At 23.7% G+C, this 22511-nt stretch overlaps 7 protein-coding genes across 7 annotated transcripts; 2 read left to right on the top strand and 5 right to left on the bottom strand.

Moving 5' to 3' along the window:
• Positions 1-1146: 1146 nt before the first annotated feature.
• PCHAS_1039600 (conserved Plasmodium protein, unknown function) lies at positions 1147-1758 on the bottom strand (the record flags this gene model as incomplete). The annotated part of the gene is made up of 1 exon (XM_016798473.1): positions 1147-1758. The coding sequence occupies one exon, from the start codon at positions 1756-1758 to the stop codon at positions 1147-1149; it is 612 nt and encodes a 203-aa protein (XP_016655676.1).
• A 1075-nt stretch (positions 1759-2833) lies between these two features.
• PCHAS_1039500 (tetratricopeptide repeat protein, putative) lies at positions 2834-6886 on the bottom strand (the record flags this gene model as incomplete). The annotated part of the gene is made up of 1 exon (XM_727242.2): positions 2834-6886. The coding sequence occupies one exon, from the start codon at positions 6884-6886 to the stop codon at positions 2834-2836; it is 4053 nt and encodes a 1350-aa protein (XP_732335.2).
• A 481-nt stretch (positions 6887-7367) lies between these two features.
• On the top strand, positions 7368-10936 carry PCHAS_1039400 (conserved Plasmodium protein, unknown function; the record flags this gene model as incomplete). Its single annotated transcript, XM_016798472.1, has 15 exons — positions 7368-7437; positions 7565-7800; positions 7937-8171; positions 8263-8346; positions 8452-8504; positions 8611-8658; positions 8754-8873; positions 9027-9226; positions 9327-9462; positions 9588-9723; positions 9828-9937; positions 10064-10160; positions 10287-10432; positions 10513-10620; positions 10802-10936. The coding sequence occupies 15 exons, from the start codon at positions 7368-7370 to the stop codon at positions 10934-10936; spliced, it is 1914 nt and encodes a 637-aa protein (XP_016655675.1).
• Positions 10937-11071: 135 nt separating this feature from the next.
• Positions 11072-12984, bottom strand: PCHAS_1039300 (dynein light chain, putative; the record flags this gene model as incomplete). Its single annotated transcript, XM_016798471.1, has 9 exons — positions 11072-11146; positions 11227-11275; positions 11456-11535; positions 11625-11745; positions 11824-11881; positions 11981-12107; positions 12325-12448; positions 12584-12741; positions 12964-12984. 9 exons carry the CDS (start codon positions 12982-12984, stop codon positions 11072-11074), a joined length of 813 nt encoding a protein of 270 aa, XP_016655674.1.
• A 549-nt stretch (positions 12985-13533) lies between these two features.
• On the top strand, positions 13534-14178 carry PCHAS_1039200 (selenoprotein, putative; the record flags this gene model as incomplete). The annotated part of the gene is made up of 3 exons (XM_016798470.1): positions 13534-13698; positions 13853-13900; positions 14053-14178. The coding sequence occupies 3 exons, from the start codon at positions 13534-13536 to the stop codon at positions 14176-14178; spliced, it is 339 nt and encodes a 112-aa protein (XP_016655673.1).
• Positions 14179-14690: 512 nt separating this feature from the next.
• On the bottom strand, positions 14691-16022 carry PCHAS_1039100 (translocation associated membrane protein, putative; the record flags this gene model as incomplete). The annotated part of the gene is made up of 3 exons (XM_016798469.1): positions 14691-14779; positions 14880-14946; positions 15093-16022. The coding sequence occupies 3 exons, from the start codon at positions 16020-16022 to the stop codon at positions 14691-14693; spliced, it is 1086 nt and encodes a 361-aa protein (XP_016655672.1).
• Positions 16023-17128: 1106 nt separating this feature from the next.
• PCHAS_1039000 (nuclear formin-like protein MISFIT, putative) lies at positions 17129-21834 on the bottom strand (the record flags this gene model as incomplete). Its single annotated transcript, XM_016798468.1, has 2 exons — positions 17129-21706; positions 21808-21834. The coding sequence occupies 2 exons, from the start codon at positions 21832-21834 to the stop codon at positions 17129-17131; spliced, it is 4605 nt and encodes a 1534-aa protein (XP_016655671.1).
• Between the last annotated feature and the right edge of the window lie 677 nt (positions 21835-22511).

Here is a 22511-nt window from a genome sequence, read left to right as displayed (position 1 = left end):
AATAAAGAAAGTATAAAAAAATAATAACTAAAAAAAGGTTTAAGATATAAAACTATATCAGAATTGTGTCTTTCTTAGCAACTCAAAATTAAAATATTTCTTAATTAATGCGCCTTTCACCTTATTTTTTTCAATGAATAAACATAAATAATGTATACGTATGTGTATAATTATACTGTATACATATTCATACATATATTATGTGTATATTTTTTTTCTTATATCACCTTTAAAATTCAAAAAAATATATAAACTAATATATGGATATATTCCAAACTTCAAAGAATGCACTCATACATACGTATAATTTGAAAGACGAAGAACTAATAAAAGTCGTTTATAAATATATATCAGTGTAAATCCATAAATATGCACGCACAATATACATAAAAGCGAAATTCTTGGATTACGCTAAAATAGCTAAATTCGTGATCATATATCCATTAAACAATGGAATATATATAATATTATTTAAAAAATATTTGGGGATAATTTGTAATTTCATATACAAAAATATATACTAAATAATAATGCTATGTTTGGTATCATTTTATGTGTGTTATATATTTACCAATATTTGCGCGTATCAATATTTTTAAATGGGCAATTAAAAAAAAAAGAGGAATAAAAAAAGGAAAAGCTAGCTAAAATATTCCAATTGACTCCTTAAAACTTTATGAGGAGTTAATGATAATATGTATACAGGTTATATATGAAAAAAGTTGTTTCAATTAATGTGCTATAAGAATTTTCCATTAAATATCAAAAGCATTCAAATAACTTATTCTCTTCTAAAGAAAAATATTATGTAAAAAATTTTAGCATAAAAATCACATTTTTATACCATGAATTAAACGGAACAATTTTTCATTTGGTGTGCAAACACATTTTATGTAAAAAATGCTTATATTATATTTATGGGCATGTAGGAAATATATATTCTTACTAATGCACAGATCGAACTGCAAATCATGCAAAAGACTTTTTCCGTAAATGATAAATGCATTTATTATTTTATAAAAGGGTATAGAACTCAGGACGCAAAAACGAAATAAATTAAAATGAAGAAAAAATGAATTTGCATTGTTTTTTCGTTATTTCTTTCTATTTTTTTTGTATTTTGAATATCAAAATATTAAATAATCATCATTCTACAGCAGGCAAATGACCATCGTCGGGGCAATAATAACCACCATATTTTTCATTACGATTTTTGCATTTACATAAGACCCTCACACCCTTTATGACATTATTTTCCTCTTCCCCTTTTTCATCGAGTTGTATGCATTCTGCATTAGGATCACACCCTCCATTATTTACTTTACAATTTTCTTCACACTTAAACATATTATTAATATCAACTGAGTAACCATACTTACAATAACAATATTCTATCCCAAAGTCATTTACACAAAAACCATTACTACCACAATCTAAATTACAATCGCTGTCTTCTAAAATCCTTCTTTTTATTTCCCAATTTTTTATTTCAGTATTTTTTGTATCATAAACAATGGTATTAATATCTGTGTTCAAAGCGGTATATTGCTTAATATCTTCTATAGGTTTTCCATCCCTTAGTTTCTCCAAAATATGTTCATTTATTTCATTACTCTTTTCATTATTCTTATCTATTATCTCTAATTTAAAGCATTTACTAAAAGCATAAAGTAAATCTGCATTATTTTTTGTTAACTCATGCAAATAATCAAAAAAGTAATATACATTCAAAAAAATTATTACTTTTGCTATTTTCATTTTTTGTATCTTAATTAAAAAATGTTTTTTTGTTTTACACTTTTTTATATGCAATTGTCTATATAAATATTACATATATTATTTTTCGGAATGTTTGGTGTGTGATTATGTAATTGTCAACACGCCTTTAAGTTTCCTTTCTTACAATTTAAATGTAGCTAATGTGGATATCAAATAAAGGATTAAATAAATAAGACCTTGTGTAATAAAAATATTTATGCGATATAAACGAAAAATGTTATGGAAAATAAACGTCTTCACAGTAATATAAAAAATTAATTAAACAACAGACCATCAAGTCTTATAGTAAATGATATTCATATATATTTTATTAAATATGTAGCATCAAATGAATAATAAAGCGGAGCATTTAAAAGTGCATTACAATATTTATGCCTACACTTGTAAGTTTACACTGAGCATATGCTATCGTATTCCGCTTTTTTCCTATGCAGACCGATTAAAAATGATCCGTAACGGAAAATTGTGTGCATTTTTATTTCCATGAATATTAAAAATATGTGTATATAGAACAAAGCACAATTTAATTTTTTCTTTTCCTCAATATACTCAAAAAAGCATACCTATATATACATATAAATACACAATATTGATTTTTTTTTAAAAGAGTAAATGTCTTAAATTCACACAATGATCATCATAAAAAAAAAACAATTTTTTTTTGTCATTACAACGTATTTTTTTTGAATTTTATATTTTCTATACTGAGTTTCAAATCAATAAAAATGTGTAACTTATTTTACCTTATTTTTGCAACTACAAATGTTATCTAATAATTTGAGAAAAGGATAATATTTTTTTGCTTTATTACTTTTTATATTTTAAACAGCTACAGCTTTTAATGACAATGTTTTTACCAAAAACTATGCTCAATGATAATGACAAATTGCAATTTGGCTATAACAAAGAATGAGGAAAAAATAATAAATATTAAATCAATTACATTAAAAAATGTGTTTATAAAAATGCTATACTATATTATTATTTATCTTTATAAATACATTAATGTAAAATAATAATCCTATTGTCTACTCATATGGAATATACCAATAAATCATACATTCCTTTGCAATAAACATTGCATATATTTAAAGGAATGAAAGGATTCCTTCGAATATGGTCCTTCTGCATCCCATAAAATTTTAAATAATATTAAAGCCTTTTTTATTTGTTTATTAAAAAGAAAATAATTAGCTAAATAATATATTCCATCGTATAGAATTAAAGACGAATGCTTCAAACTACGTATTAAATAAAAATAACTTGAATTTTTTTCATAATATTTATTAAAATAACTCAAAAAATTAACTGATTGTAAATGCTTTATTGAAGGCTTATTCAAATTAAAAAGTGATAATAATGCTTCATAAAAATTGTATTGCTCACGCTTGTTCTCACAAAAAGGTTGAGCCACACAACACTTCCTTCTTAAGTTTTTAAAATAATCTTTTAAAAATCTGACACACCACGCATGGCATTTATCATTTATTTCCCAATGCTCTTCTAAAGTTCTGTCCTCATTTTGCAAAAAAAAATTCCTTTTTTCCTTTTTTAAATATATATCAAACAACATAGATGAAAACAAAAGGTTTTTATTATGTCTCCATGCAGACTTTAATGTGCCTATGCAATTATTTATTTGTCCTGTTTTAAAATAAATATTAGCCAAAAAATAATAAAAAACGGTATCCTTTCTAAAATAAATAGCATTTTTATAAGAAAAAATAGACAAATCATAATTGTTCTTACACTCTAGGCATTTACCTAGACAAAACCAGGCATTTGAATTATTCATATATAAACTAATTAGCTTTATCAATATAAAAATGGAGCTATTTAGGTTTCCACATGAAAAGTATTCTTTTGCTAAACATAAGTAAGAATATAAGTGAAAATTGTTTTTTTTTATTGACTTTTTGAAATAATAAATAGCCATTTGACAATTTTTTATCAATGAATAATATTTACCAAGACTGTAATAAAATTTATCATCCCATATTTTATTTTTTATCATTTTTTCATTTTTTTTTCGAGAAATATATAAACATTTATTCTTTTTTTTACTATTTTCATACTTATTTAAAATAAGAAAAAGTTTTGATGTGTCTTTTTTAAGATAATATATATTTACCAGCAATTCCATATAAATAAACATATTTGTAAAATAGTTAGGAATCCACATCTTTTTTATAATTTTATATATTTCAGGGGTAATTACTTCGATGGTGTTTCGTTTCCTAATGTCACAATTAGCATCAGTGTCATAATCTCCATTAAAATCGTCCTCTTTGTAATCTATTTCGTTTTCCAAATCGTGCCCTTGACCTATTTCATTGTATTCACTCCCCGAAAGGGGTTTCTGTTTTCTTCGTTTTTCTTCTAAATATAGAACAAAACATTTTTCAGTGAATTTTGTTTTTATTTTTTTATTTTCATTACATACTTTTTTTACTCTTCTAAAACATTTCATGCTTTTGTTTATCTTTCCATTATAATAATACAATTTTCCTAGTTCACTCAGTACATATAAATTATTTCCAAGTCTCTTTCGCAAATACTCATAGGAATATATAGAATATTTATGTAGTGTACTATTAAGAGAACAAAAATGTGCAAAACCAAATAGTGTCATTATGCTATTTTTGAAATTATATCTTTTTTTGTATATCTCATATTTTTGCAGAAAATAAACATTTGATAGTTTCTCCATTTTATTTCTCCTTAAATAATTCTTATTTATATCGATTTTGTTGTCTATTTTTTTTTTTGAAGTGCTTTGGTTCTTGTCTATATTTCTCTTTCCAATCAAGCTTCCCTCTTTATCATCCAAATCGGTAAATATTTTGCTTACAAAATAATTATTATTAAAAAAAAAAGACTTATTAATATTTATGAAAGGGTTAATATAAATGTAGTCATTATAATTTGTCATGATGATTTCCATGTTTGGCTTTTCATATAAAGAAAAAAATTCATTTCCAAATAAGTAATCGCACATTCTTTTTATTTTATCAGAGTTTTCTAAAAAATTTATATTTTTTTTTATTAATTTTTTCCTTCCTTTTAAAATATCTACATTTTTTATGGTTCTTTTATTTTTCTTTTCCCGCTTCATATTAAAATTTTTATTATTAGCTTTTTTTGCTTTTCTCTTTTCAGCTATCTTTTTTTTGGTTCCTAATTTAATTTCTCTTTCCTTTTCCATGTTTTCTTGGATAATTATTTCTATAGAAACTATATTATTAAAATATGTCCAGCTCACAAAATTGAAATAATCTTTCTCAATACTCTTTCTAGCATAAAATACGCATTTTTTATACATTCTTAAATCACGATATATAATACTTAGTAATAAATATAAATATGTGTCGAACTTTATTTCCTTTTTTACCTTCTTTAAATATATTATCATGTATTTCAAAACCTCTTTTCTTGCTGCTTCTTTTATACGCCTTTTATCGTTTGACCAGTTACTACTATAATAGTCACACTTCATGTTGTTGCTTGATTCTTTAGTGGTTTGTCTTCCCATTCTCTTTAAAACTTCTCTACCATAGTAATTATTTATTTCATTTGATTTACGAGTTGTACCAAATGAATTGCCATACATATACAAACATAACATTTTAAGAAATAATATCAATCGAGCATCGACTCTCATTCTCGTTTTAAATTTATTGTAGTAATAATTATTTTCTTTAAAAAAGGGAATTGATTTTTCTTTACTTTCATTCATTAATTTATCTGTTTCATTGTCATAGCTTGTATTATTTTTTATCAAAGCTTTACTTGTGTCTTTATCGAAATTATATTTCATATCATCTATTTCATTTTCTTTGTTTATCATTTTTCCCATACTCCTATCATTTTTTATATCCTCATAAGAAATTTTATTATTTGTGTTATCCATTTTATCCACTTTTATTATCTTCCTTACTTGATGTGGCAAAAATGAATCTTGTTTGAGAATCACCTTTCCCAAATTATTGACACCATTTTCATATCTATAAAATTTGTAGTTTACAAAAAAATTATACTTTTCTTCTTCTACTTTTATATTAAAATTATAAGCTCCTATTTTATCCCTATTAATAAAATTTTCTCTTCTATTATTATTTTTTTTCTTTGGTAAGACATGAAAAACTAACGTGGTTTGATCAGTTTTATTTTTGTTTTTATCGAAAAGATAAGAATAAGAGCCGTACTTTATATTTTTTCTGGGTATAGAACAGTTTTCCTTTGATTCTGCGCTGCCTTTACTACACATTTGAAAATTTTGGAATTCATTTGTCAAATTCACTAAATAATATAAATTATAATAATTATTTTTAAAATAGTTTTCATTTAAAATATCTCTTTCTTTCAAAGAAAAAAAAACACAATATGAACTTATTTTTATCAACATAAGATATGCTTCTTTATATTTTTTTTGATAAAACAAGGTAGTAAACTTTCGATAAAACGGAAATGGTTTCATTAGTATGAGATCATTTATAGATGCCTCTCTTTTTATTTGTTTCCTAAAGCATTTCATTTTCGCATCATTTTTCTTAGATTTACTATAAAATTTTATTTTATTGCCTCCTCTTTTTTTCCCATATATTTCCTGGATTTCCTTTTTACCTTTCGATAGCTCCAATAACCACGCAGAATTATGATTAAGACATCTCATTTTATAAAAAAATGCTTTCTTGAATAGAATTTTTTTAAATAATAATTTATTTATTTTTATCCCCTCTAAGTATTTTGCCGAGCTTTTTAGATCCTTTTTATTTATTCTACTTTCCGTGCTACTGTTATTTTGTATATCATTATTTTTATATTGTCTCAACTCATCGTTATCGTCGATTTTTTCCTTCTTTTTTACTTTTCCATTTTCCACCCCCTTAGTCCCATTATTATTCATAAAATTTAATGAGTCATAAATAGAAAAAGAGTTTACACTAAAATAAGTGTTTGACAAACTTATTGATCTCCTCTTAGGCTTACTAACAATACTTTCATTATTATGTCTATTTATTAAATTCGAGGACTTTTTAGATTCGCCCTCGATATATTTTCGTTTTCTCCTTAATGATACATTACTGCAGCTTCGGATATCCTTCATATTTTTACTTATATTATTACACCATATTTTTATATTATTTCGTCCTTTTTTCGTTTTTTTAAATAAACTATAAATGTCATCTATATGTTAATTTAAAAAATATTTTAATAGCATAATAAAAATAAAGACACTTCGTATTTTTATTTCTAAAAAAAATAACGGATGATTATAAATATTGAAATGATAAAATAAAAATAAACAAAAAAAAATGTATAAGATGAATGATGGTATTTCCACATAATTGCTAGTTACGAAACTCTCTCAAAAGAAATATAAAAATATGCAAGCACACTGCTTCACTAATTAATTTGGAGAAAATAAAAAAGGAATCAAAATTGAAAGAAAAAAATATAAAGACAATAAAGCTATATTTCATTATGTGTAATCCATTTTATTCTCAAATATTTATCGAAATAAATCTATAATTTATTAAATTCGATAAAATTATTGAATTTAATTGTGTATATAATTTACAAAGATAATGGATACCTTGACTAATATATCAAAAGAAAGAAGGATAGAAATACGGCGAAATAGAATTCAAAAAAAATGTAAAAAAATATATTTTTTAAAGTTATGCCCATTTTACCGTTTCTACTCATTAATATAACTCTATATTTTCACATTCTTATATATGTGTATACATATCTATGCATACATATGTACAATCCTTTTTAGTACCCGTGCCAGAAAAAACTTCAAAAGAAACTACTCACCCAGAAGCACATCAATACCAACTAGACACACAAAGCAATGAAAAAAACGAAAATAATATTAAACAAATATTTGAATACAAACAAAATGAAATTAATATAAATGATGACAACGCTAGTATAAATATAATTAATCATGTTAACGAAGAAAAAAATAAATTATTACATAATGTAATCACAGAAGTAAACACCGAAAAAAAGGTAACACATATTACATACAAATCTTGAGAACAAAAATAACCACATTTTTGTGCTCAATTAAAACAATTATATTAGTTTCCCAATTAATTGAATTTAATATATATATTTATGAATTACTTTTTTTCTCTCTGTCTAGTCATTTATAGATAATGTACAAAAATATGCAATTGATGTAAAAGACAGCAACGATATACCATTTCAAAAATATAACAACGAGATACTATTAGAAAATGAAGGAGCTTATAAATCCAAGTTTCAAAACAATTTTGCAGATGTTAAAAATTTAGCGTTAAAAGAAAAAGAAACATACGAAAAAAAAATTGAAAAATATTTTTCTTTACTAAAATATAAAGATGAGCAAATCAAAAAAGGTAATAAATATGGAATTAATAAAACTGTTTGCTATTTTCAACTTTACAACCATATTATATCCCATTATTTCTCTATTTATATCCTTGACAGTTTGCAAAAATAATTCTCAAAATATTTTATCCCTTGTTTCTGTTATACAAAATCAACGAGATGGTTACAAAATGTACTTAGAAAGTAAGTCAAGTTTCATTTCGTCTATTACAATTACTATTTTAATTCATCATTTCCAATCATAAAAATTATTGCAAATTAATATATAATTTTATCCCCTTTTTTGAGATCTTCTTAACAAAACAAGAGATGAATTAAACTATAAAAGGAAAAACATGTTGGTATGTATAAAAATAAGAATGTTCCTATAAAACATAACATAATGGATCTTGCTTAATTCATAGTGTATATTCCATCTATATTATATATATATTATTTTTCTCGTAGAAAGAAAACAAGCAAATTCTTGATGATCTCATAAGGATTCAAAGCATGGTCCGCTTTTTCGCAATTTTTATTCTTTTAAAGTAATAATATTTTTGTTCGTCTTTTTAGATACACTTCTCTTTCTTTTTGTTTTATTTTAACAGAATTCCACTACATTCATTGATGAACTGAATGATATTAAATCTTTTAATCAAAAAATAAAAGATATACATGAAGAAAATAATCTCAAATTAAAAACAAAAATCCAACTTGAAGAAAATTTAGTACAAAAATAAAACATCAAAATATATGCAAAGACAAGCTAGAATAATAATACATATACACATTTATAGGATACATATATTATTATATTCTCCTTTTTATATTAATAAAATATTTCTTACTTTTTTTACCTTAATCTATTTCCCTATATAAAGAACATGGATATGCAAAGCATACTAGACATAAACAATATAATTATGGACAAAGAAAAAAAACTTTACAATATAAAAGTACTTCAACAAAAAAATAACCATAACCTCAAAAAGATTAATTTCTATAAACTTGAAATAAATAAATTAAGGGAATCTCTTATATCAATCAAAACATATTATTACAACTACAAGATAAAATCAAAGTATCAATAATTTAATAATTAAATTAAGCGAACATACATATGCTTATCATCAGTATCATAAATATTAAACTTATAAAAACTATATTTTTCTTGTTTTTAGAAAAATAGTAAACGAGCTAATAAATCAATATGAAAGAATTAAATTTCAGTTTATTGAATTACAAAAGCGCCAAAAAAGTTATGAAAAATTTTTTCAAAAGAAGTATGCTACTGCCTGGAATTTACAAAAAAATGAGGTATATAATATACTAAAATAAATATATCGATAAATAAATGATATAGAAACAATTGTAACAAATCACCTCTATAAAATAATGCCACTATCACAGAATTCTTCTTCTCATATATTCATTTTTCTTAGGCAAATGCATATATAGAAAAATTAATTGATGCAAATAAAATCATTTATGAACAAATATTCTTCAAAGAATTTTATCATACCAATTACAAGCATTTCTTAGAAGAAACATCAGCCTTTCCATCAACAACCACTAAAGGTATTTATTATGGCTTATACAAAATGATAGAATGCCTCTAAATATATACTAATTTTATTTATTATTTTGTATAATACATCTTTTCTATATGCTCCCATTAATAGTGAAGGATGGAAACAAAAAAACGAGTATAAGTGTGCAAAGTGTAACTGCTGAACAAATTGAAAACATAAAAAGATTAATTTTGGATGAATGTGGTTTTCTAGTTGATGAGGTGAAATTATATATAAATACGCTTCACATATATTTTTATTTATTTTATTTATCTTCTTTCATACCTTCAACATTTGTTACAATGCAGAATACTTTACATTTCTCATTTTGTTTATCATTTTTTTAGAATTTAGATGACCAAGATAAACTAAACAAACTATTAAATTACATAGGGGTACATACGGAAGAGGATATAGAATTACTAACAAAGCTATTTTATACAGGTAAAAAAATACCAAAACGACAATATGATAAAATATAAAGATTATTACACAAAATATGACTTAATTTTATATAAAAAAATAAATTATAAAAATTTTTATACACAAATTTTGGCAAACCAAACAAAGACAATACCCAAAATAATAAAGACCATGAAACTACTGAAATGGTATCTACTCCTGAATATGCCTTAGACATAATTTTCAAATATTACCAAGAAAAAGAAAAAGAAAATGCTTGTCAAATTTCGAATAAAAAGAAGAAATACATAAATGTAATTTGAAAAAAGTCAAAATATATACACAGAACCATGCATATAAATATACATAGTGTGTTCATATTTCATTCGAACAGAGATTAAATTCCTCGCTAAAGTTAATAATAGAAAGAAAAAAACAAGAAAAAAGGTATTGGGATAACCTTGCACAAATTACACCCGATGATATGATTGATTTGTGGAAGGTTCGCTTAAATTACTACATCATCACATGCTTATGCATAAAAATAATATATATCCAGTTTATACTTTATTTGTTAGGATATATTGTTCAAATTATATTTTTATATTTCCTTCAAAAGCCCATTGCACACATTATTTTGCTCATCTTATTTTATTAATTTTTATTGTTTTTTCAATCAACAGATATTCCTAGTTTTTGTAGAGGATTATTATCACATATTAAAGGAAAGAGCGACAATTGTTCAAAGTATTTTTAAAGAAGAAAAAATGATGAAAGATAACATGAAAAAAATCAACAAAATGATGGAATACACATAAAGCCATAAAAAATTTTAATAAAAAAATTAAGTCATGTGCAAAGAAAAACATAGAAAATATAGATTATAATTCATAAGTGTATATATATTGTGTGCTCCATTATGCTTTTTTATTTTCAAAAACAAAATTTTCCATTTAAATTTCTCCTTGCTTATCATAAATTTCTTTAATTTTTTCCAGTAGTGATTCATTATGTTTTAACAAATCGTACTGCCACCAAAAAAAAATAATTAACAATAATAATAATATCAAATTAATTAAAGCATAAAATAATGTTAAAAAGATCAAACCTGTATCTCCATTTTATTCCTATTCTCTTGGGTTTTTTTTTTGTTTGTGCTGCGTCGAAAAAAGACAACAAAACAAATAAATATACTCTTATGTACACACACATATATCATTACAATTTCCACCGCATTATTTTAAAGCATTTCTGTATATTCTATATGATATATTAATTTATAGTTTTTTAAAATTATATTATATTGTTTATTTTTGTTTTTTTTTGATAATGTTTACTTTCTTAATAATTCAAGCTCATTTTGTACGTCAGCTAATTTTTCTTTTAGGCTATTTTCTTCCACGGATAATTGCTCTATCTGTAAATGTACTCGATTAAATTGATTGCAGTTGTTTTATTTAGATAAAAAAAGGAAAAAATAAATGACATGCATGTGTGTGTGCTTACCATGAAGCTATATTTTTGTTGTAATTCATTGAACTTTTCAGTATTCATATTATTATTGTGCTCAATTATTTCTATCAATCTTTTATAGTAATCAATATTTTTTTTTATCTCGTTATTTATCCTTATATAAGGTTAAATAAATAAATATATATGTATAAAGTCCTAGTTACTGGCTTGTTTAATTCTCTATTTTTTTTACACTATTAAGGAAAATCCACGCTTAGGGCAATCGACAATAATTTGTCTAATTAACTCGTCTACCAAAAAAAATATATTTTATAATAAATATATATGCCTTTATATTCAATATAAATATTTTTCAATCTATTCATTCATTTTTTATATATGTGCATAACCTATTAACTCGTATATTATATTTTCTATATGGAAAAATCTTAATTTGTCCATTTCTGTTTGTTCTATATTTTTAAGAATAGTTTGGATCATATTTAAGTCATTTGGAGTATTGTCCTCTGCTATTAACTAAATAAAAAAAATCAATAAAAATAATAACATAAGGTTTTTTATTTTTAATATGATACATTTAATAATGTGCAAATGCCTTGTGGCATAATCCTTATTTAATGAGATGCTCATATACCTCCAATTAAATAATCGCAAGTATATGCATTTATAAAATGTTTCAATATGAATAAGTATATATTTATTTTTCTTATTAACAAAAGAAAAGTTAGCATACCTGTATAATTGTTTTTTCATTTTGATTCAAAATTTTTATTGGAAATAATAGAGATAAGTTAAAGAAATCATAAAGATGGAAATTTTTTTGATTTTTAAGAAAAATATCTCCATTGTAATCATTGCTAATTTAAAAGACAACAAAAGTGAAAAGTAAAAAATATTTCATTATATATATTTATTTGTGCCATCAACCATAGTGAACAAATACAGTAAAGCAACAACAAAACAAATAAAGCGTAATAAAGCAATATATTTACTCTTCTTTGATTTCTAAATTTTCCATTAAATTAATATTATTCTCTAAGTTACAATTCTTAACAAATTCCTTTTCAAAATAATCTTTATATTCTTTCATAGTCTTCAACATGTAAGACCGTAGTTCTTTGCTCATATTAAAATTGTTCCCATATTTAACCTTCGGAAAATTTCCATCAATTAAACATAAAAAAAATAATTAATTTATATTTTAATACATATTTATATACACTAGAATAGCCTAAAGCCATCCTAAGCAAATCAAAATGTCAACCAAACAAAAATTGTTCTAAATATACAATAGCATAATTTCTATAACAGTTTATAGAAATCATCATTATCTTATTAATTTGTCTGTTCATTTTTTTGCATTTTCTTTTACAATTTTGTAATCTTTTTCCATCGTTCCAACTAGAATATATATAATACATATAACCGAGTGAAAAATAATTATATGTATATAGTAAAAAAATAATATAATAAAGTAATTTGCTTTTCGTTATTTTATTCCAATTTCACAAAAAAAAATATTTAATATTCTTATTTCACTTTTTTTTTATAAATTTTTTTTTAGCAATAAAATTACACGCTATTACACTTATTTTAATATCTTCAAAATATTTTATCTAAATAATTTTGTGTAAATATAAATCACATTTTATCATATCATGCATATGCATATTCTTTGTTTTTTTTACGTTTTTTAAAAATATTTTAAAAGCTTTTGAAAAAAAAATCATTAACTACAAAGATTAGTGTAAAAATAATATTCCAACATTTGCTTCTATATATTTAGCAATATTTCTAAAAAAAATACGATTATAGAAGCTAATTATAAATATTGCCGGGGCATTTATAAGATTACGAATATTACTATATATTTTTTATATCTATTTTGCCATATAATGTCTAATGTCTTTTATGTTTCTTTTTCTTATTAAGCTAATATAAAATGAATAACAACGGCGGAAAAAATGACTATGAAAGTATTTTAGAAAATAGAAAACTGAAGTATGAAAATTTAAGACGAAATAATTCGTCCTATAACAAATATATTGGTCCAATTATTAATCTTTTTAATGGAATTTTGAATTTTCTGAAACAACTTTTTAATATTGTAAAAATAAAAAATATACTATTATTACATAAAAAATGGGGATTATATAAATACGAAATTATATACTTCGCCTTAAATGCTTACAATGTGTATACACATATTTGTATTAAAGTGGCAATTTAAATAGTATTCTTAATTTTTATTCTTTTTTTAGCTAGCTATATTCTTTAGGACTTTATTTGGGATGCCCACCCAACGAAGTGTAATTTTTAAACTGACACACAGACACCTTTGCCTCATACTACTTTACTTCATTATTTGATTGTTTTTTTATCATTATATGCTATTCCAATAATTAAAATAACACCATTTTTCTCATACATAATTATATTTATTTTCTTTTAACTCACACAGGCATATAATGGAAAAGGAAATGACAATGATAATTTTTATAAAAAACCTAAAACCGGTAATATGGGGAGAAGTAGAATAACGGAATTAAAAAACATAAGTGCATGCTTAGGCAGTACATGAGGTTAATTTGGATACCCTTTTACATATAAAAACTTATTTTTAAATAAGTATATTAATAAATGATTTGCTAATTTGAAAATGCACACATAATGCATAAATTAGTAATGAAAAACAATATATTTATTTATTGTATACAATAAGTTTTATGTTGTAGCGTTAGCAATAACAAATAATATGCATCTTATATTTTATTTAACACTTATTTTATGTAATCAATCATTGTCATATAAATGATAAACTAATATAATGAAAACAACAAATTGCTTATATTCATAAATAATTATTTAAAAAAATATGAAGGAAATATATACAAATATATATAATCACATAAAGGCGGATAATTAAACTTGATAAAAAGCCAAAATAGCAAATAGGCTTAATCACAAATAAAGCTATAAAATTCGAAAGGAATATACATAATAAAGCAAAGGGCAAAAACTAAATTCAATGACAAAATCTTAACATATTATCATTAAGATAAAAGCATAATGGTATGCCCCCTTTGGTGTTTCATCATTTTAACTTTGAAGTTCCTTTCCATTCAATTCGTCATCTTCGTCGTCTTCATTATCACTGCGTATGTCTACTATATCAGATTTATTAGATTCTAAAAAATAAATAAAAAAATATTATGTATATATGCAGGCACATTCAATACATACAGTTTCAAATTATACTCATTTTGTGATATTTTTCAATTGTATTACTATATGTTTTTTCGATAAATATACGAGTCATCTTCAAAGTTAAGTAAAACCAATAAAAATGCATCATCTGAAAGGAAATTAAATATGATAAAAAAAAAATATTATGTATATGGGCATGATATTCAATTATAGTATGTCCTCAATATATTTTATTCTCTGGGGTATTATAAGTAAATATATAAAAACATGATAAAAGGTGTATCTTCGTCTTACCATCAACATCCAAAGAAAAGCAACTGGGACATATCCCATTGGGGCATCATTATGTGAATTAATAAACCCATCAGTATATGATTTAATCATATTAATATTACTTAAAGGAATGACTAAATAAAATAAAAACAAAATAATGCGAAAGAAAAAAAAAGATAAAACAAAAAAAGAATAAAAAATTGTCAATGGTTTTTGGTATTTTGGTTTTGAGTAATTTATAGTTTTGGAAACATAAAGCCAAACATCAACTATATCGTGAAGAAATAATACTACTAATCCAGCTCTCCATAAATTAAAAAATTGTGAATATAATAATAATCCTAATGTTGCTAAATGGTGTATTATAAATACATAATAATCCTTTCTTTTTATTTCATATTTTAGATAAAAAAGGCATGATAACCAAAATGAAATTTGCATTATATAAAAATAATGAACATTATTATCTAAATACATATATGGCCATCCTTTTTTATTATCATTATATTCATCTTCTGTAACTAAAAAAAAACATTTTCCAGTAGGTTCTTTAAAACACGTTTTAACCCATCCGTCGGTATTGGTTAAGTATCCAGACATTGATACCAATAAAGCAATATTATATATGAGAGAAAAACTGTGCCATAAACCAAACCAAAAATTTTCTTTCCATTTATATAAACACCCCTTTTTAGATATATCATATTTTTTATTTAGTTGATCCAATATTGAGGACCTGGAATATTTATATAAAATACTATCCTTCGATATTAATTTAGTACGTATTCCTGCAACAAAATAGCGGAGTATGACCATAAATATAAATCCTAATGCTAAGGCTAGTATAGTCCATTCTGATAACTTCGGGTTGAATGTAGTAAATGCTGAGTAATCACTATGTTTGATATTTTCAGTATATTCATCTAGGGTATGGAAATAATGCTTACTCATTGTGCCAATATGCTTAATAGGAAAAATATATCATAAAATCAAGAAGCATGCATATAATAAACGTAAAAAATGGAAAAAATGCTAACGGCAAATATTAACAAATATTATATTCATAAATACAAATAATTTAGCTTAAATAAAAAGCATGCAACTTTTAACTTAAATAGAAAAAAAAAAAAAAAAAAAATAATAAATTGCAAAAAAAAATTTTTTTTAGAAGCCAAACAAATAAAATACGACTAACAAGCTATCGACGAAGACGCAAAAACGTTTTTTTTTTTTTAATCTGCTAATAATATTGTAAAAATGATTAAGAATTACTTAGTAAATAAATTATACGTATAATGGGGAAAAATTGTACATTTTTTGAAAAGGCTAAATTATTTTCCAAATATTAGCGCACTATTATTTTCCATTTATATTGATTTTTATAAGTATAAAATTAAAAGAAAAAAAATTTATCATTTAAAAAAATATTACCTTAGCTACTAAAATGCGAAGGCTAGGTATTCTCATTACATGCATATAACTTGAATATGTTGCTAATAAAATAAGTGTATCATATATATTCATGCAAAGTATTTTTTTGTTGCCTAAAAATTTAAGAACATCTCTAAGGGCTCATGAAAAAATGAAATATTTCTTCTTTAATTAAAAATGTAAGAAAGCTAAAAGAGTGAATTAATTAAATAAAATAAATGCGATGGGAAATGATATTTAAATAAATATCATAGAATGAAATACCTCAAAAAGAATGCCCAATTAATGTGCAAAGTTTTTTACCTAACATACTATTACAACATTCCCATATATGCTTATGCACACACATTAATGCAGGCATTGCAAAACACATTCGAGTAAGTTCCTCTGTACCTTACTAAAACATATTCAAAAATAAAACAAAGTTCAATACTATTTAAACTAACCTATTCGAATCTCTATTTTGTAAAAAATTTTGTTTATGAAAAAGCACAAAAAAAAAAATAAAACACACTTTTATAGCACACATAACAAATGATTTTATAAAACATTACGTACTAGTATATGTATTCATATATCTGTATACATTACTGAAACAATAGTAAAAATATCGCTTTTACTATACCCTAAGCAGAAGAATCAAATTCTGCTTCAAGCATGTTTTCAAAACTCGCACCTTTAATAAATTTGTTATTATTCCCCTTTTCCTTTTCAATACTTTTTCTTCGTATCTCACATCCATAATCTATTGTGTTTGTTAGGGATGTTCGATGTTTTAGTTCGTAGTTCTCTGTTTTTGAATTATCATTATTTTTCATAAAATATGGAACACCTTTTACATTATTACCATTTTTAATACTAATATCATTATTTTCTATATAGGAATTATTAGCAATATATTCACTACTGTTGTTATAATTACGATTATTTATCTCAACTGTTTGTTTGTTTCCACTTTTAAAATGTGTGTAATTCGAATCGTTTGTAATACCATGAACATCCTTTTGAATATTTTTCTCAAAATAATCAGCAGAAAAAATAAAATCGTCACTATTATCTAATGCTATATTTTTTGTTTTTTCATTTTGCCCTTGGTCATTAGTATCTCCTATTTCTTTTTGTAGCTCCTCTTGACCCTTTTTTACGATGTTAAAATATTTATTGTATGACTCAAAAAAATGAGACAAATTTACAAACAGATCTTCAGAATATTTTATTTTCTTTCCTTCATCTAAGTAACTGAAAAGGGGATAAAATGGTTTAACATCGCCTAACCAAATCATAACTATTAAATATTTCTTTATCAGCAATACCAAATTCCAAATAATGTATACCATTTGTTTATAATACTTATTTACAAAATCTTTAACTTTTTCCAAAAATTTATCATCTTTTAATACTTTATCGTTTAAAGAATTATCTGAACAGTTTTCAAATCCTACATCTTCTAATTCACTGCTAAAAATGCAACAACTTTTTTTAAATTCTTCAGTTTCTAATTGGTTCTTTAATTCCAAAAAGCAATTAATAAAATCGATAGATTTGTCATAAAGGTCTTTAATACGCAGCCTACTTGTTTTTTTTAATTCCTTTAATTCTTTTTCAGTAAATATTTCACCTGTATGCTCAGCTAAAAGAAGCATTATGCATCTTTCTCTTGATATCCTTCCATTTTCTAAAAATCCATTTAAATTATATAATTTATTGAATACGTCATTCCACTGAAACCATTTGAAGCATTTAGGCTCGTTTAACCAATTACATAGAAATAAAACATTACAAAAAAGTTGCTTTAATAGCATATGCTTATTTATTATTAAATCAATATTATTTAATTTGTTTTGAATATGTTTAATTAAATCAGAATATATAAAATCATAATTTTCAATCAACAACAAATATTGAAATCTTTTATGTATGTCACTTATAGTACATATAAATAAGCAAAATTTTTCATCTTCTAATATATTAACATTATTTTCTTTCTCTTCATCACCTTTTTCTGTCTTTACATCACTTTTTAAAAGTGGAACTGTTGAAAAATAGTTATTTTGATTAATTGGAGTATTTCCTCCAGCTTCTGATGAAAAAGATGAATTAAAAAAATTTCGATATCCATTATTATCCATAGTATTCATAAAATCATATGTTTTTAAATTTAGGTCATTATTTTTTTCCTCTATCAAATTATTTTCATCATATCCTTCCCCCTCCTCTTTTTCATCAGTTTCACACGTTTTATCCTTATCAGAGAAAATCATCTTTCGAAGAATCTCTTTTTTTTTATCCCCTATAAGGGTATACAACTTTTTTATTGACGTTTTCCATAGTTGATAATTTTTACTATTTTCCTCTGGTATCGTATGTAATATTATTTCCAGCATTGACGAATCACATGTGCATAATATAATCGATGTAATTATATTTTTTAAATTTCCAAATTCACTTCGTCTTTTTAATGATGATAACATGATAGTTATGGGCTGTGAAAAAAAACCCATACAACTTAATCTTCCTTCGGATTTTTTTTTAAATACAAAATTGCGTCTAATTTTAGAATCATCATTATAGTTTTCTATTTGGTTGAAATTATTACCTTTATTTCTATTCATATTATTATTTTTTCGTTTTTTAGTAAACCAAATACTTAATCTACTATCATTAACCAATGAACTGGTAGGTATGATAAATTTATTGATACAATCAAATATAGACATACCAACATATTTACTTATTTCATCTTTTATTTCATTAGAACTTTTAAATATAATAACAGAATTATTACTAAATTTATTCTCTTTTTTTATATATAATAAATCTGAACATATCTCCTTTTCACTTTTTAATATATCATTATATATTTTTATATCTTTTATTTGTTCATCACATTCAATATAGCTTTCTTCATTTTGTTTATAATTATATAGCCCTTCATTAATAGCTAAATCGATATTAAAAATATCAAGAGATACATATTCACAATCAGGATCTATTTCTATATTTAAATTAGCTCGATCATTAACATTACTACACTTGATACCAGCTTCTTTCTCTAGAGATGACATTAAATTTTTTCGAATATTTTCAGATATTAGCATTTTTTTTTCATTCATATTTTTACACACATTTTCATCACTATTACTCACAACTTTTCCAGAGACGCCTCCCCGTTCCATTATTTTTCCCTTGATTTCATCATTTATATTCAAGATAATATTTTTCCGATTTATTTCTTCATATTTACATGAAATTACTGAATGATCATGCTTCTTCATATTATCTATGCCCATATTTTCCTCTTCTCCCTCTTTTGTAATTTTACATTTTTCATTGTAACCCATTTCGTTAGAACTGTTTTCTATCACAATATTTTCCTCCTTTTTAATTTGTACATATTCACTTGATTTTTCTTCAATATTTTTTTCTACTTTTATAAGGTCATCACTTAATGGCTTTCCAACATGTTCAACTATCTCATTATTTATAATATCATTATTAATTGTATTCGTCAAAAGATGGCTATTTTCATTATTATCCCCATTTATCTTGTCTTCCTTTTTTATTTCATTTATTTGAGGTATCTTTTCACTCTTTTCACCATTATCATCACAATTTTTTTCTATTTTAATATAAGTTTGATTTTTTTCTGATGAACAAACTAAACTTTTTAAATTATATTTGTCCTTTTCTTCATCTTCAACCAACTTTTCAATGTCTTCTAATGTTAATGGACTATATGATAATTTTTGAACATTTGAAAAATTTATTCTATCTGATTTTTCAATCCCCAACTTTTCACCCCCAAAAATGTTTTTACTATTTTGTTCGATTTTCTCTATTTCTACATCTTTTATCGTAATTCCTATTTCTTTTGAAATCTCAGTATCTTGAACTTCATTTTTTCCCAAAAAATTCAAATTACTCATATGCCCAGCTTTTCTGTTTAAATTACTATCTCCAGAGATACCAACCTTTGCCTGATCAGCATATGAATCATTGATATTTTTCTTTTTATCACTGCTCGTTAGCGTATTGCTTCTACTAAAATATATACTTTTATTTAATCCATTTTTATTACTAATATAATTGCTAGTTTTTAAAATACTTAAGGTATTCATTTTTTTCAGGGGAATATTATTATTATGAGTATTACTCGGCTTTATTACACTCATTTTTTTATTCAATAGTTCTTGCTTTTTTATACCATCTTTATTTATTAAAGAATTTTTATTAGTAAGAAGAAGGCTTTCATTTACTGGACCATTCATTCTATTATTTCTGTTAGGAACAATAATACTGTTAGTAGTGGTAAAAGTACTTTTCTCTCTTCTTCCAATATAGACACTCTTATTTAAGCCCTTCAAATTATTATTTTGCGAAGAATCATTTTTATTTAGTTCATTTTTTATTATTTTTTTATCTATTCCTATATTTTTATGCATTATATTACTATTAATATATACACTTTTATAACTATTTAATACATTAGGTTTTTTAGAAGAATTTAATTTAGAAAAACTATTATCTGCATTATATATACTTTTATGCATATGTGGTAATATACGAATTTGTGATGATTTTACATTATGACTTTTCATATAAATAGACTGATTCAATCCACTTTTTTTTTTAATGTCTGATTGTTGAACATATTTTGAAACATTATTATAATTTTTTTTTGTTTTATCAACTTTTATATCTGTCTTATTTTTTTCACAATATTTAATATGCCCATCTGCGTCTTCTTTATATGCACTAAAATCTAAAGTCCCTAAACTGACATAGTCCGAAGTATTTTTATTATCTTTTGCATCTTCACTCTCCATATTGTTATCATCTCCCTTAAATATTTTATCGCCGATTAAACTACAATTACTACTATCATCACCATCATTACCCTCATTAGGCAACGTTTCCGAATCAGCGGTTTCTGTAATTTTTATTTTTTTTGTGTGATCCTTTCCTTCATAATAACATAAATTATTTTTCAGTTTTTTCCTAATTATCATTTCTTCGTCTATTATACCTTCCCATGGTCTCTTTTTTTTATAACACTCTTCTAATTCTTTATAATTACTATCATCTCTTTTTTCAATTATCTCATCGTAAAAATTTATGAGATCAATAGACATTAAATAAGCATGCCTATATTTGTTCAATAAATATAAGAGTTTCTCAGTTAGCTTCTTAAGTTTTTCATTTTCCTATAAAACAAAAGAGTATATGTGGAGAAAAAACGACAATAACTTGAGCATACATACATACACATCCAAATGCATAAACACGATGAAAGATGAAGGCATACCTTCTCCAATGTAATAAGAATAGCCATGAGGATATACCTTTTTTATAGGAAAGTTCAATTTGAAAATAATATTTAAAATACAATAAAAAATGAAATAATAATAAAATATATAAAAATATAGACAAGCAGAAAACGTAAAATTATTAATTTCATTTATTTCCTTTTAATACAGTTGCCATTTTTTTAATAATCCTTAATGTTTTTGCTTGTTTTATATTTTTTATTTCTTATATTTTTAATTTTAAAAATGAAAATATAGTTCATCCATTAAATGCATCATGATCACTATTACGGGCATTTTTTGTTTAAAAAATATATGCATTAAAAAAATAGGGAAGAAATGCATCAAAAGGTATGGAAATAAAAATAGAGAATATACTTAAAGAGGCATAAGTATAATAGAAAATATTATGTTAAAAAGTAAAAAAATAAAATGAAATTATTATGTGAAATATAACAAATAAATAGGATAAAATCAAAATAATGTTACTATGCCTAATTCCTTATATAATTTTCATGAAAAATGACTATCTACATTGTTCAAATTTTTTTAAAGAAATAATTTAAACAGTAAAAAAGAAAATACACTACAAAATTATAGAATTAAAAACACTGCAAATGTGTATAGAGATATGCATACACATTTATGCTGAATGTCTACATATTTTTTCGGCTTTCTTAAATAATAATAAACATAGTAGAAA

This window comes from Plasmodium chabaudi (assembly GCF_900002335.3).
Source record: "Plasmodium chabaudi chabaudi strain AS genome assembly, chromosome: 10".
NCBI classification, from domain to species: domain Eukaryota; phylum Apicomplexa; class Aconoidasida; order Haemosporida; family Plasmodiidae; genus Plasmodium; species Plasmodium chabaudi.
Note: the sequence above shows the minus strand (reverse complement) of the source record. Positions and strands in the feature narration are given on the sequence as shown.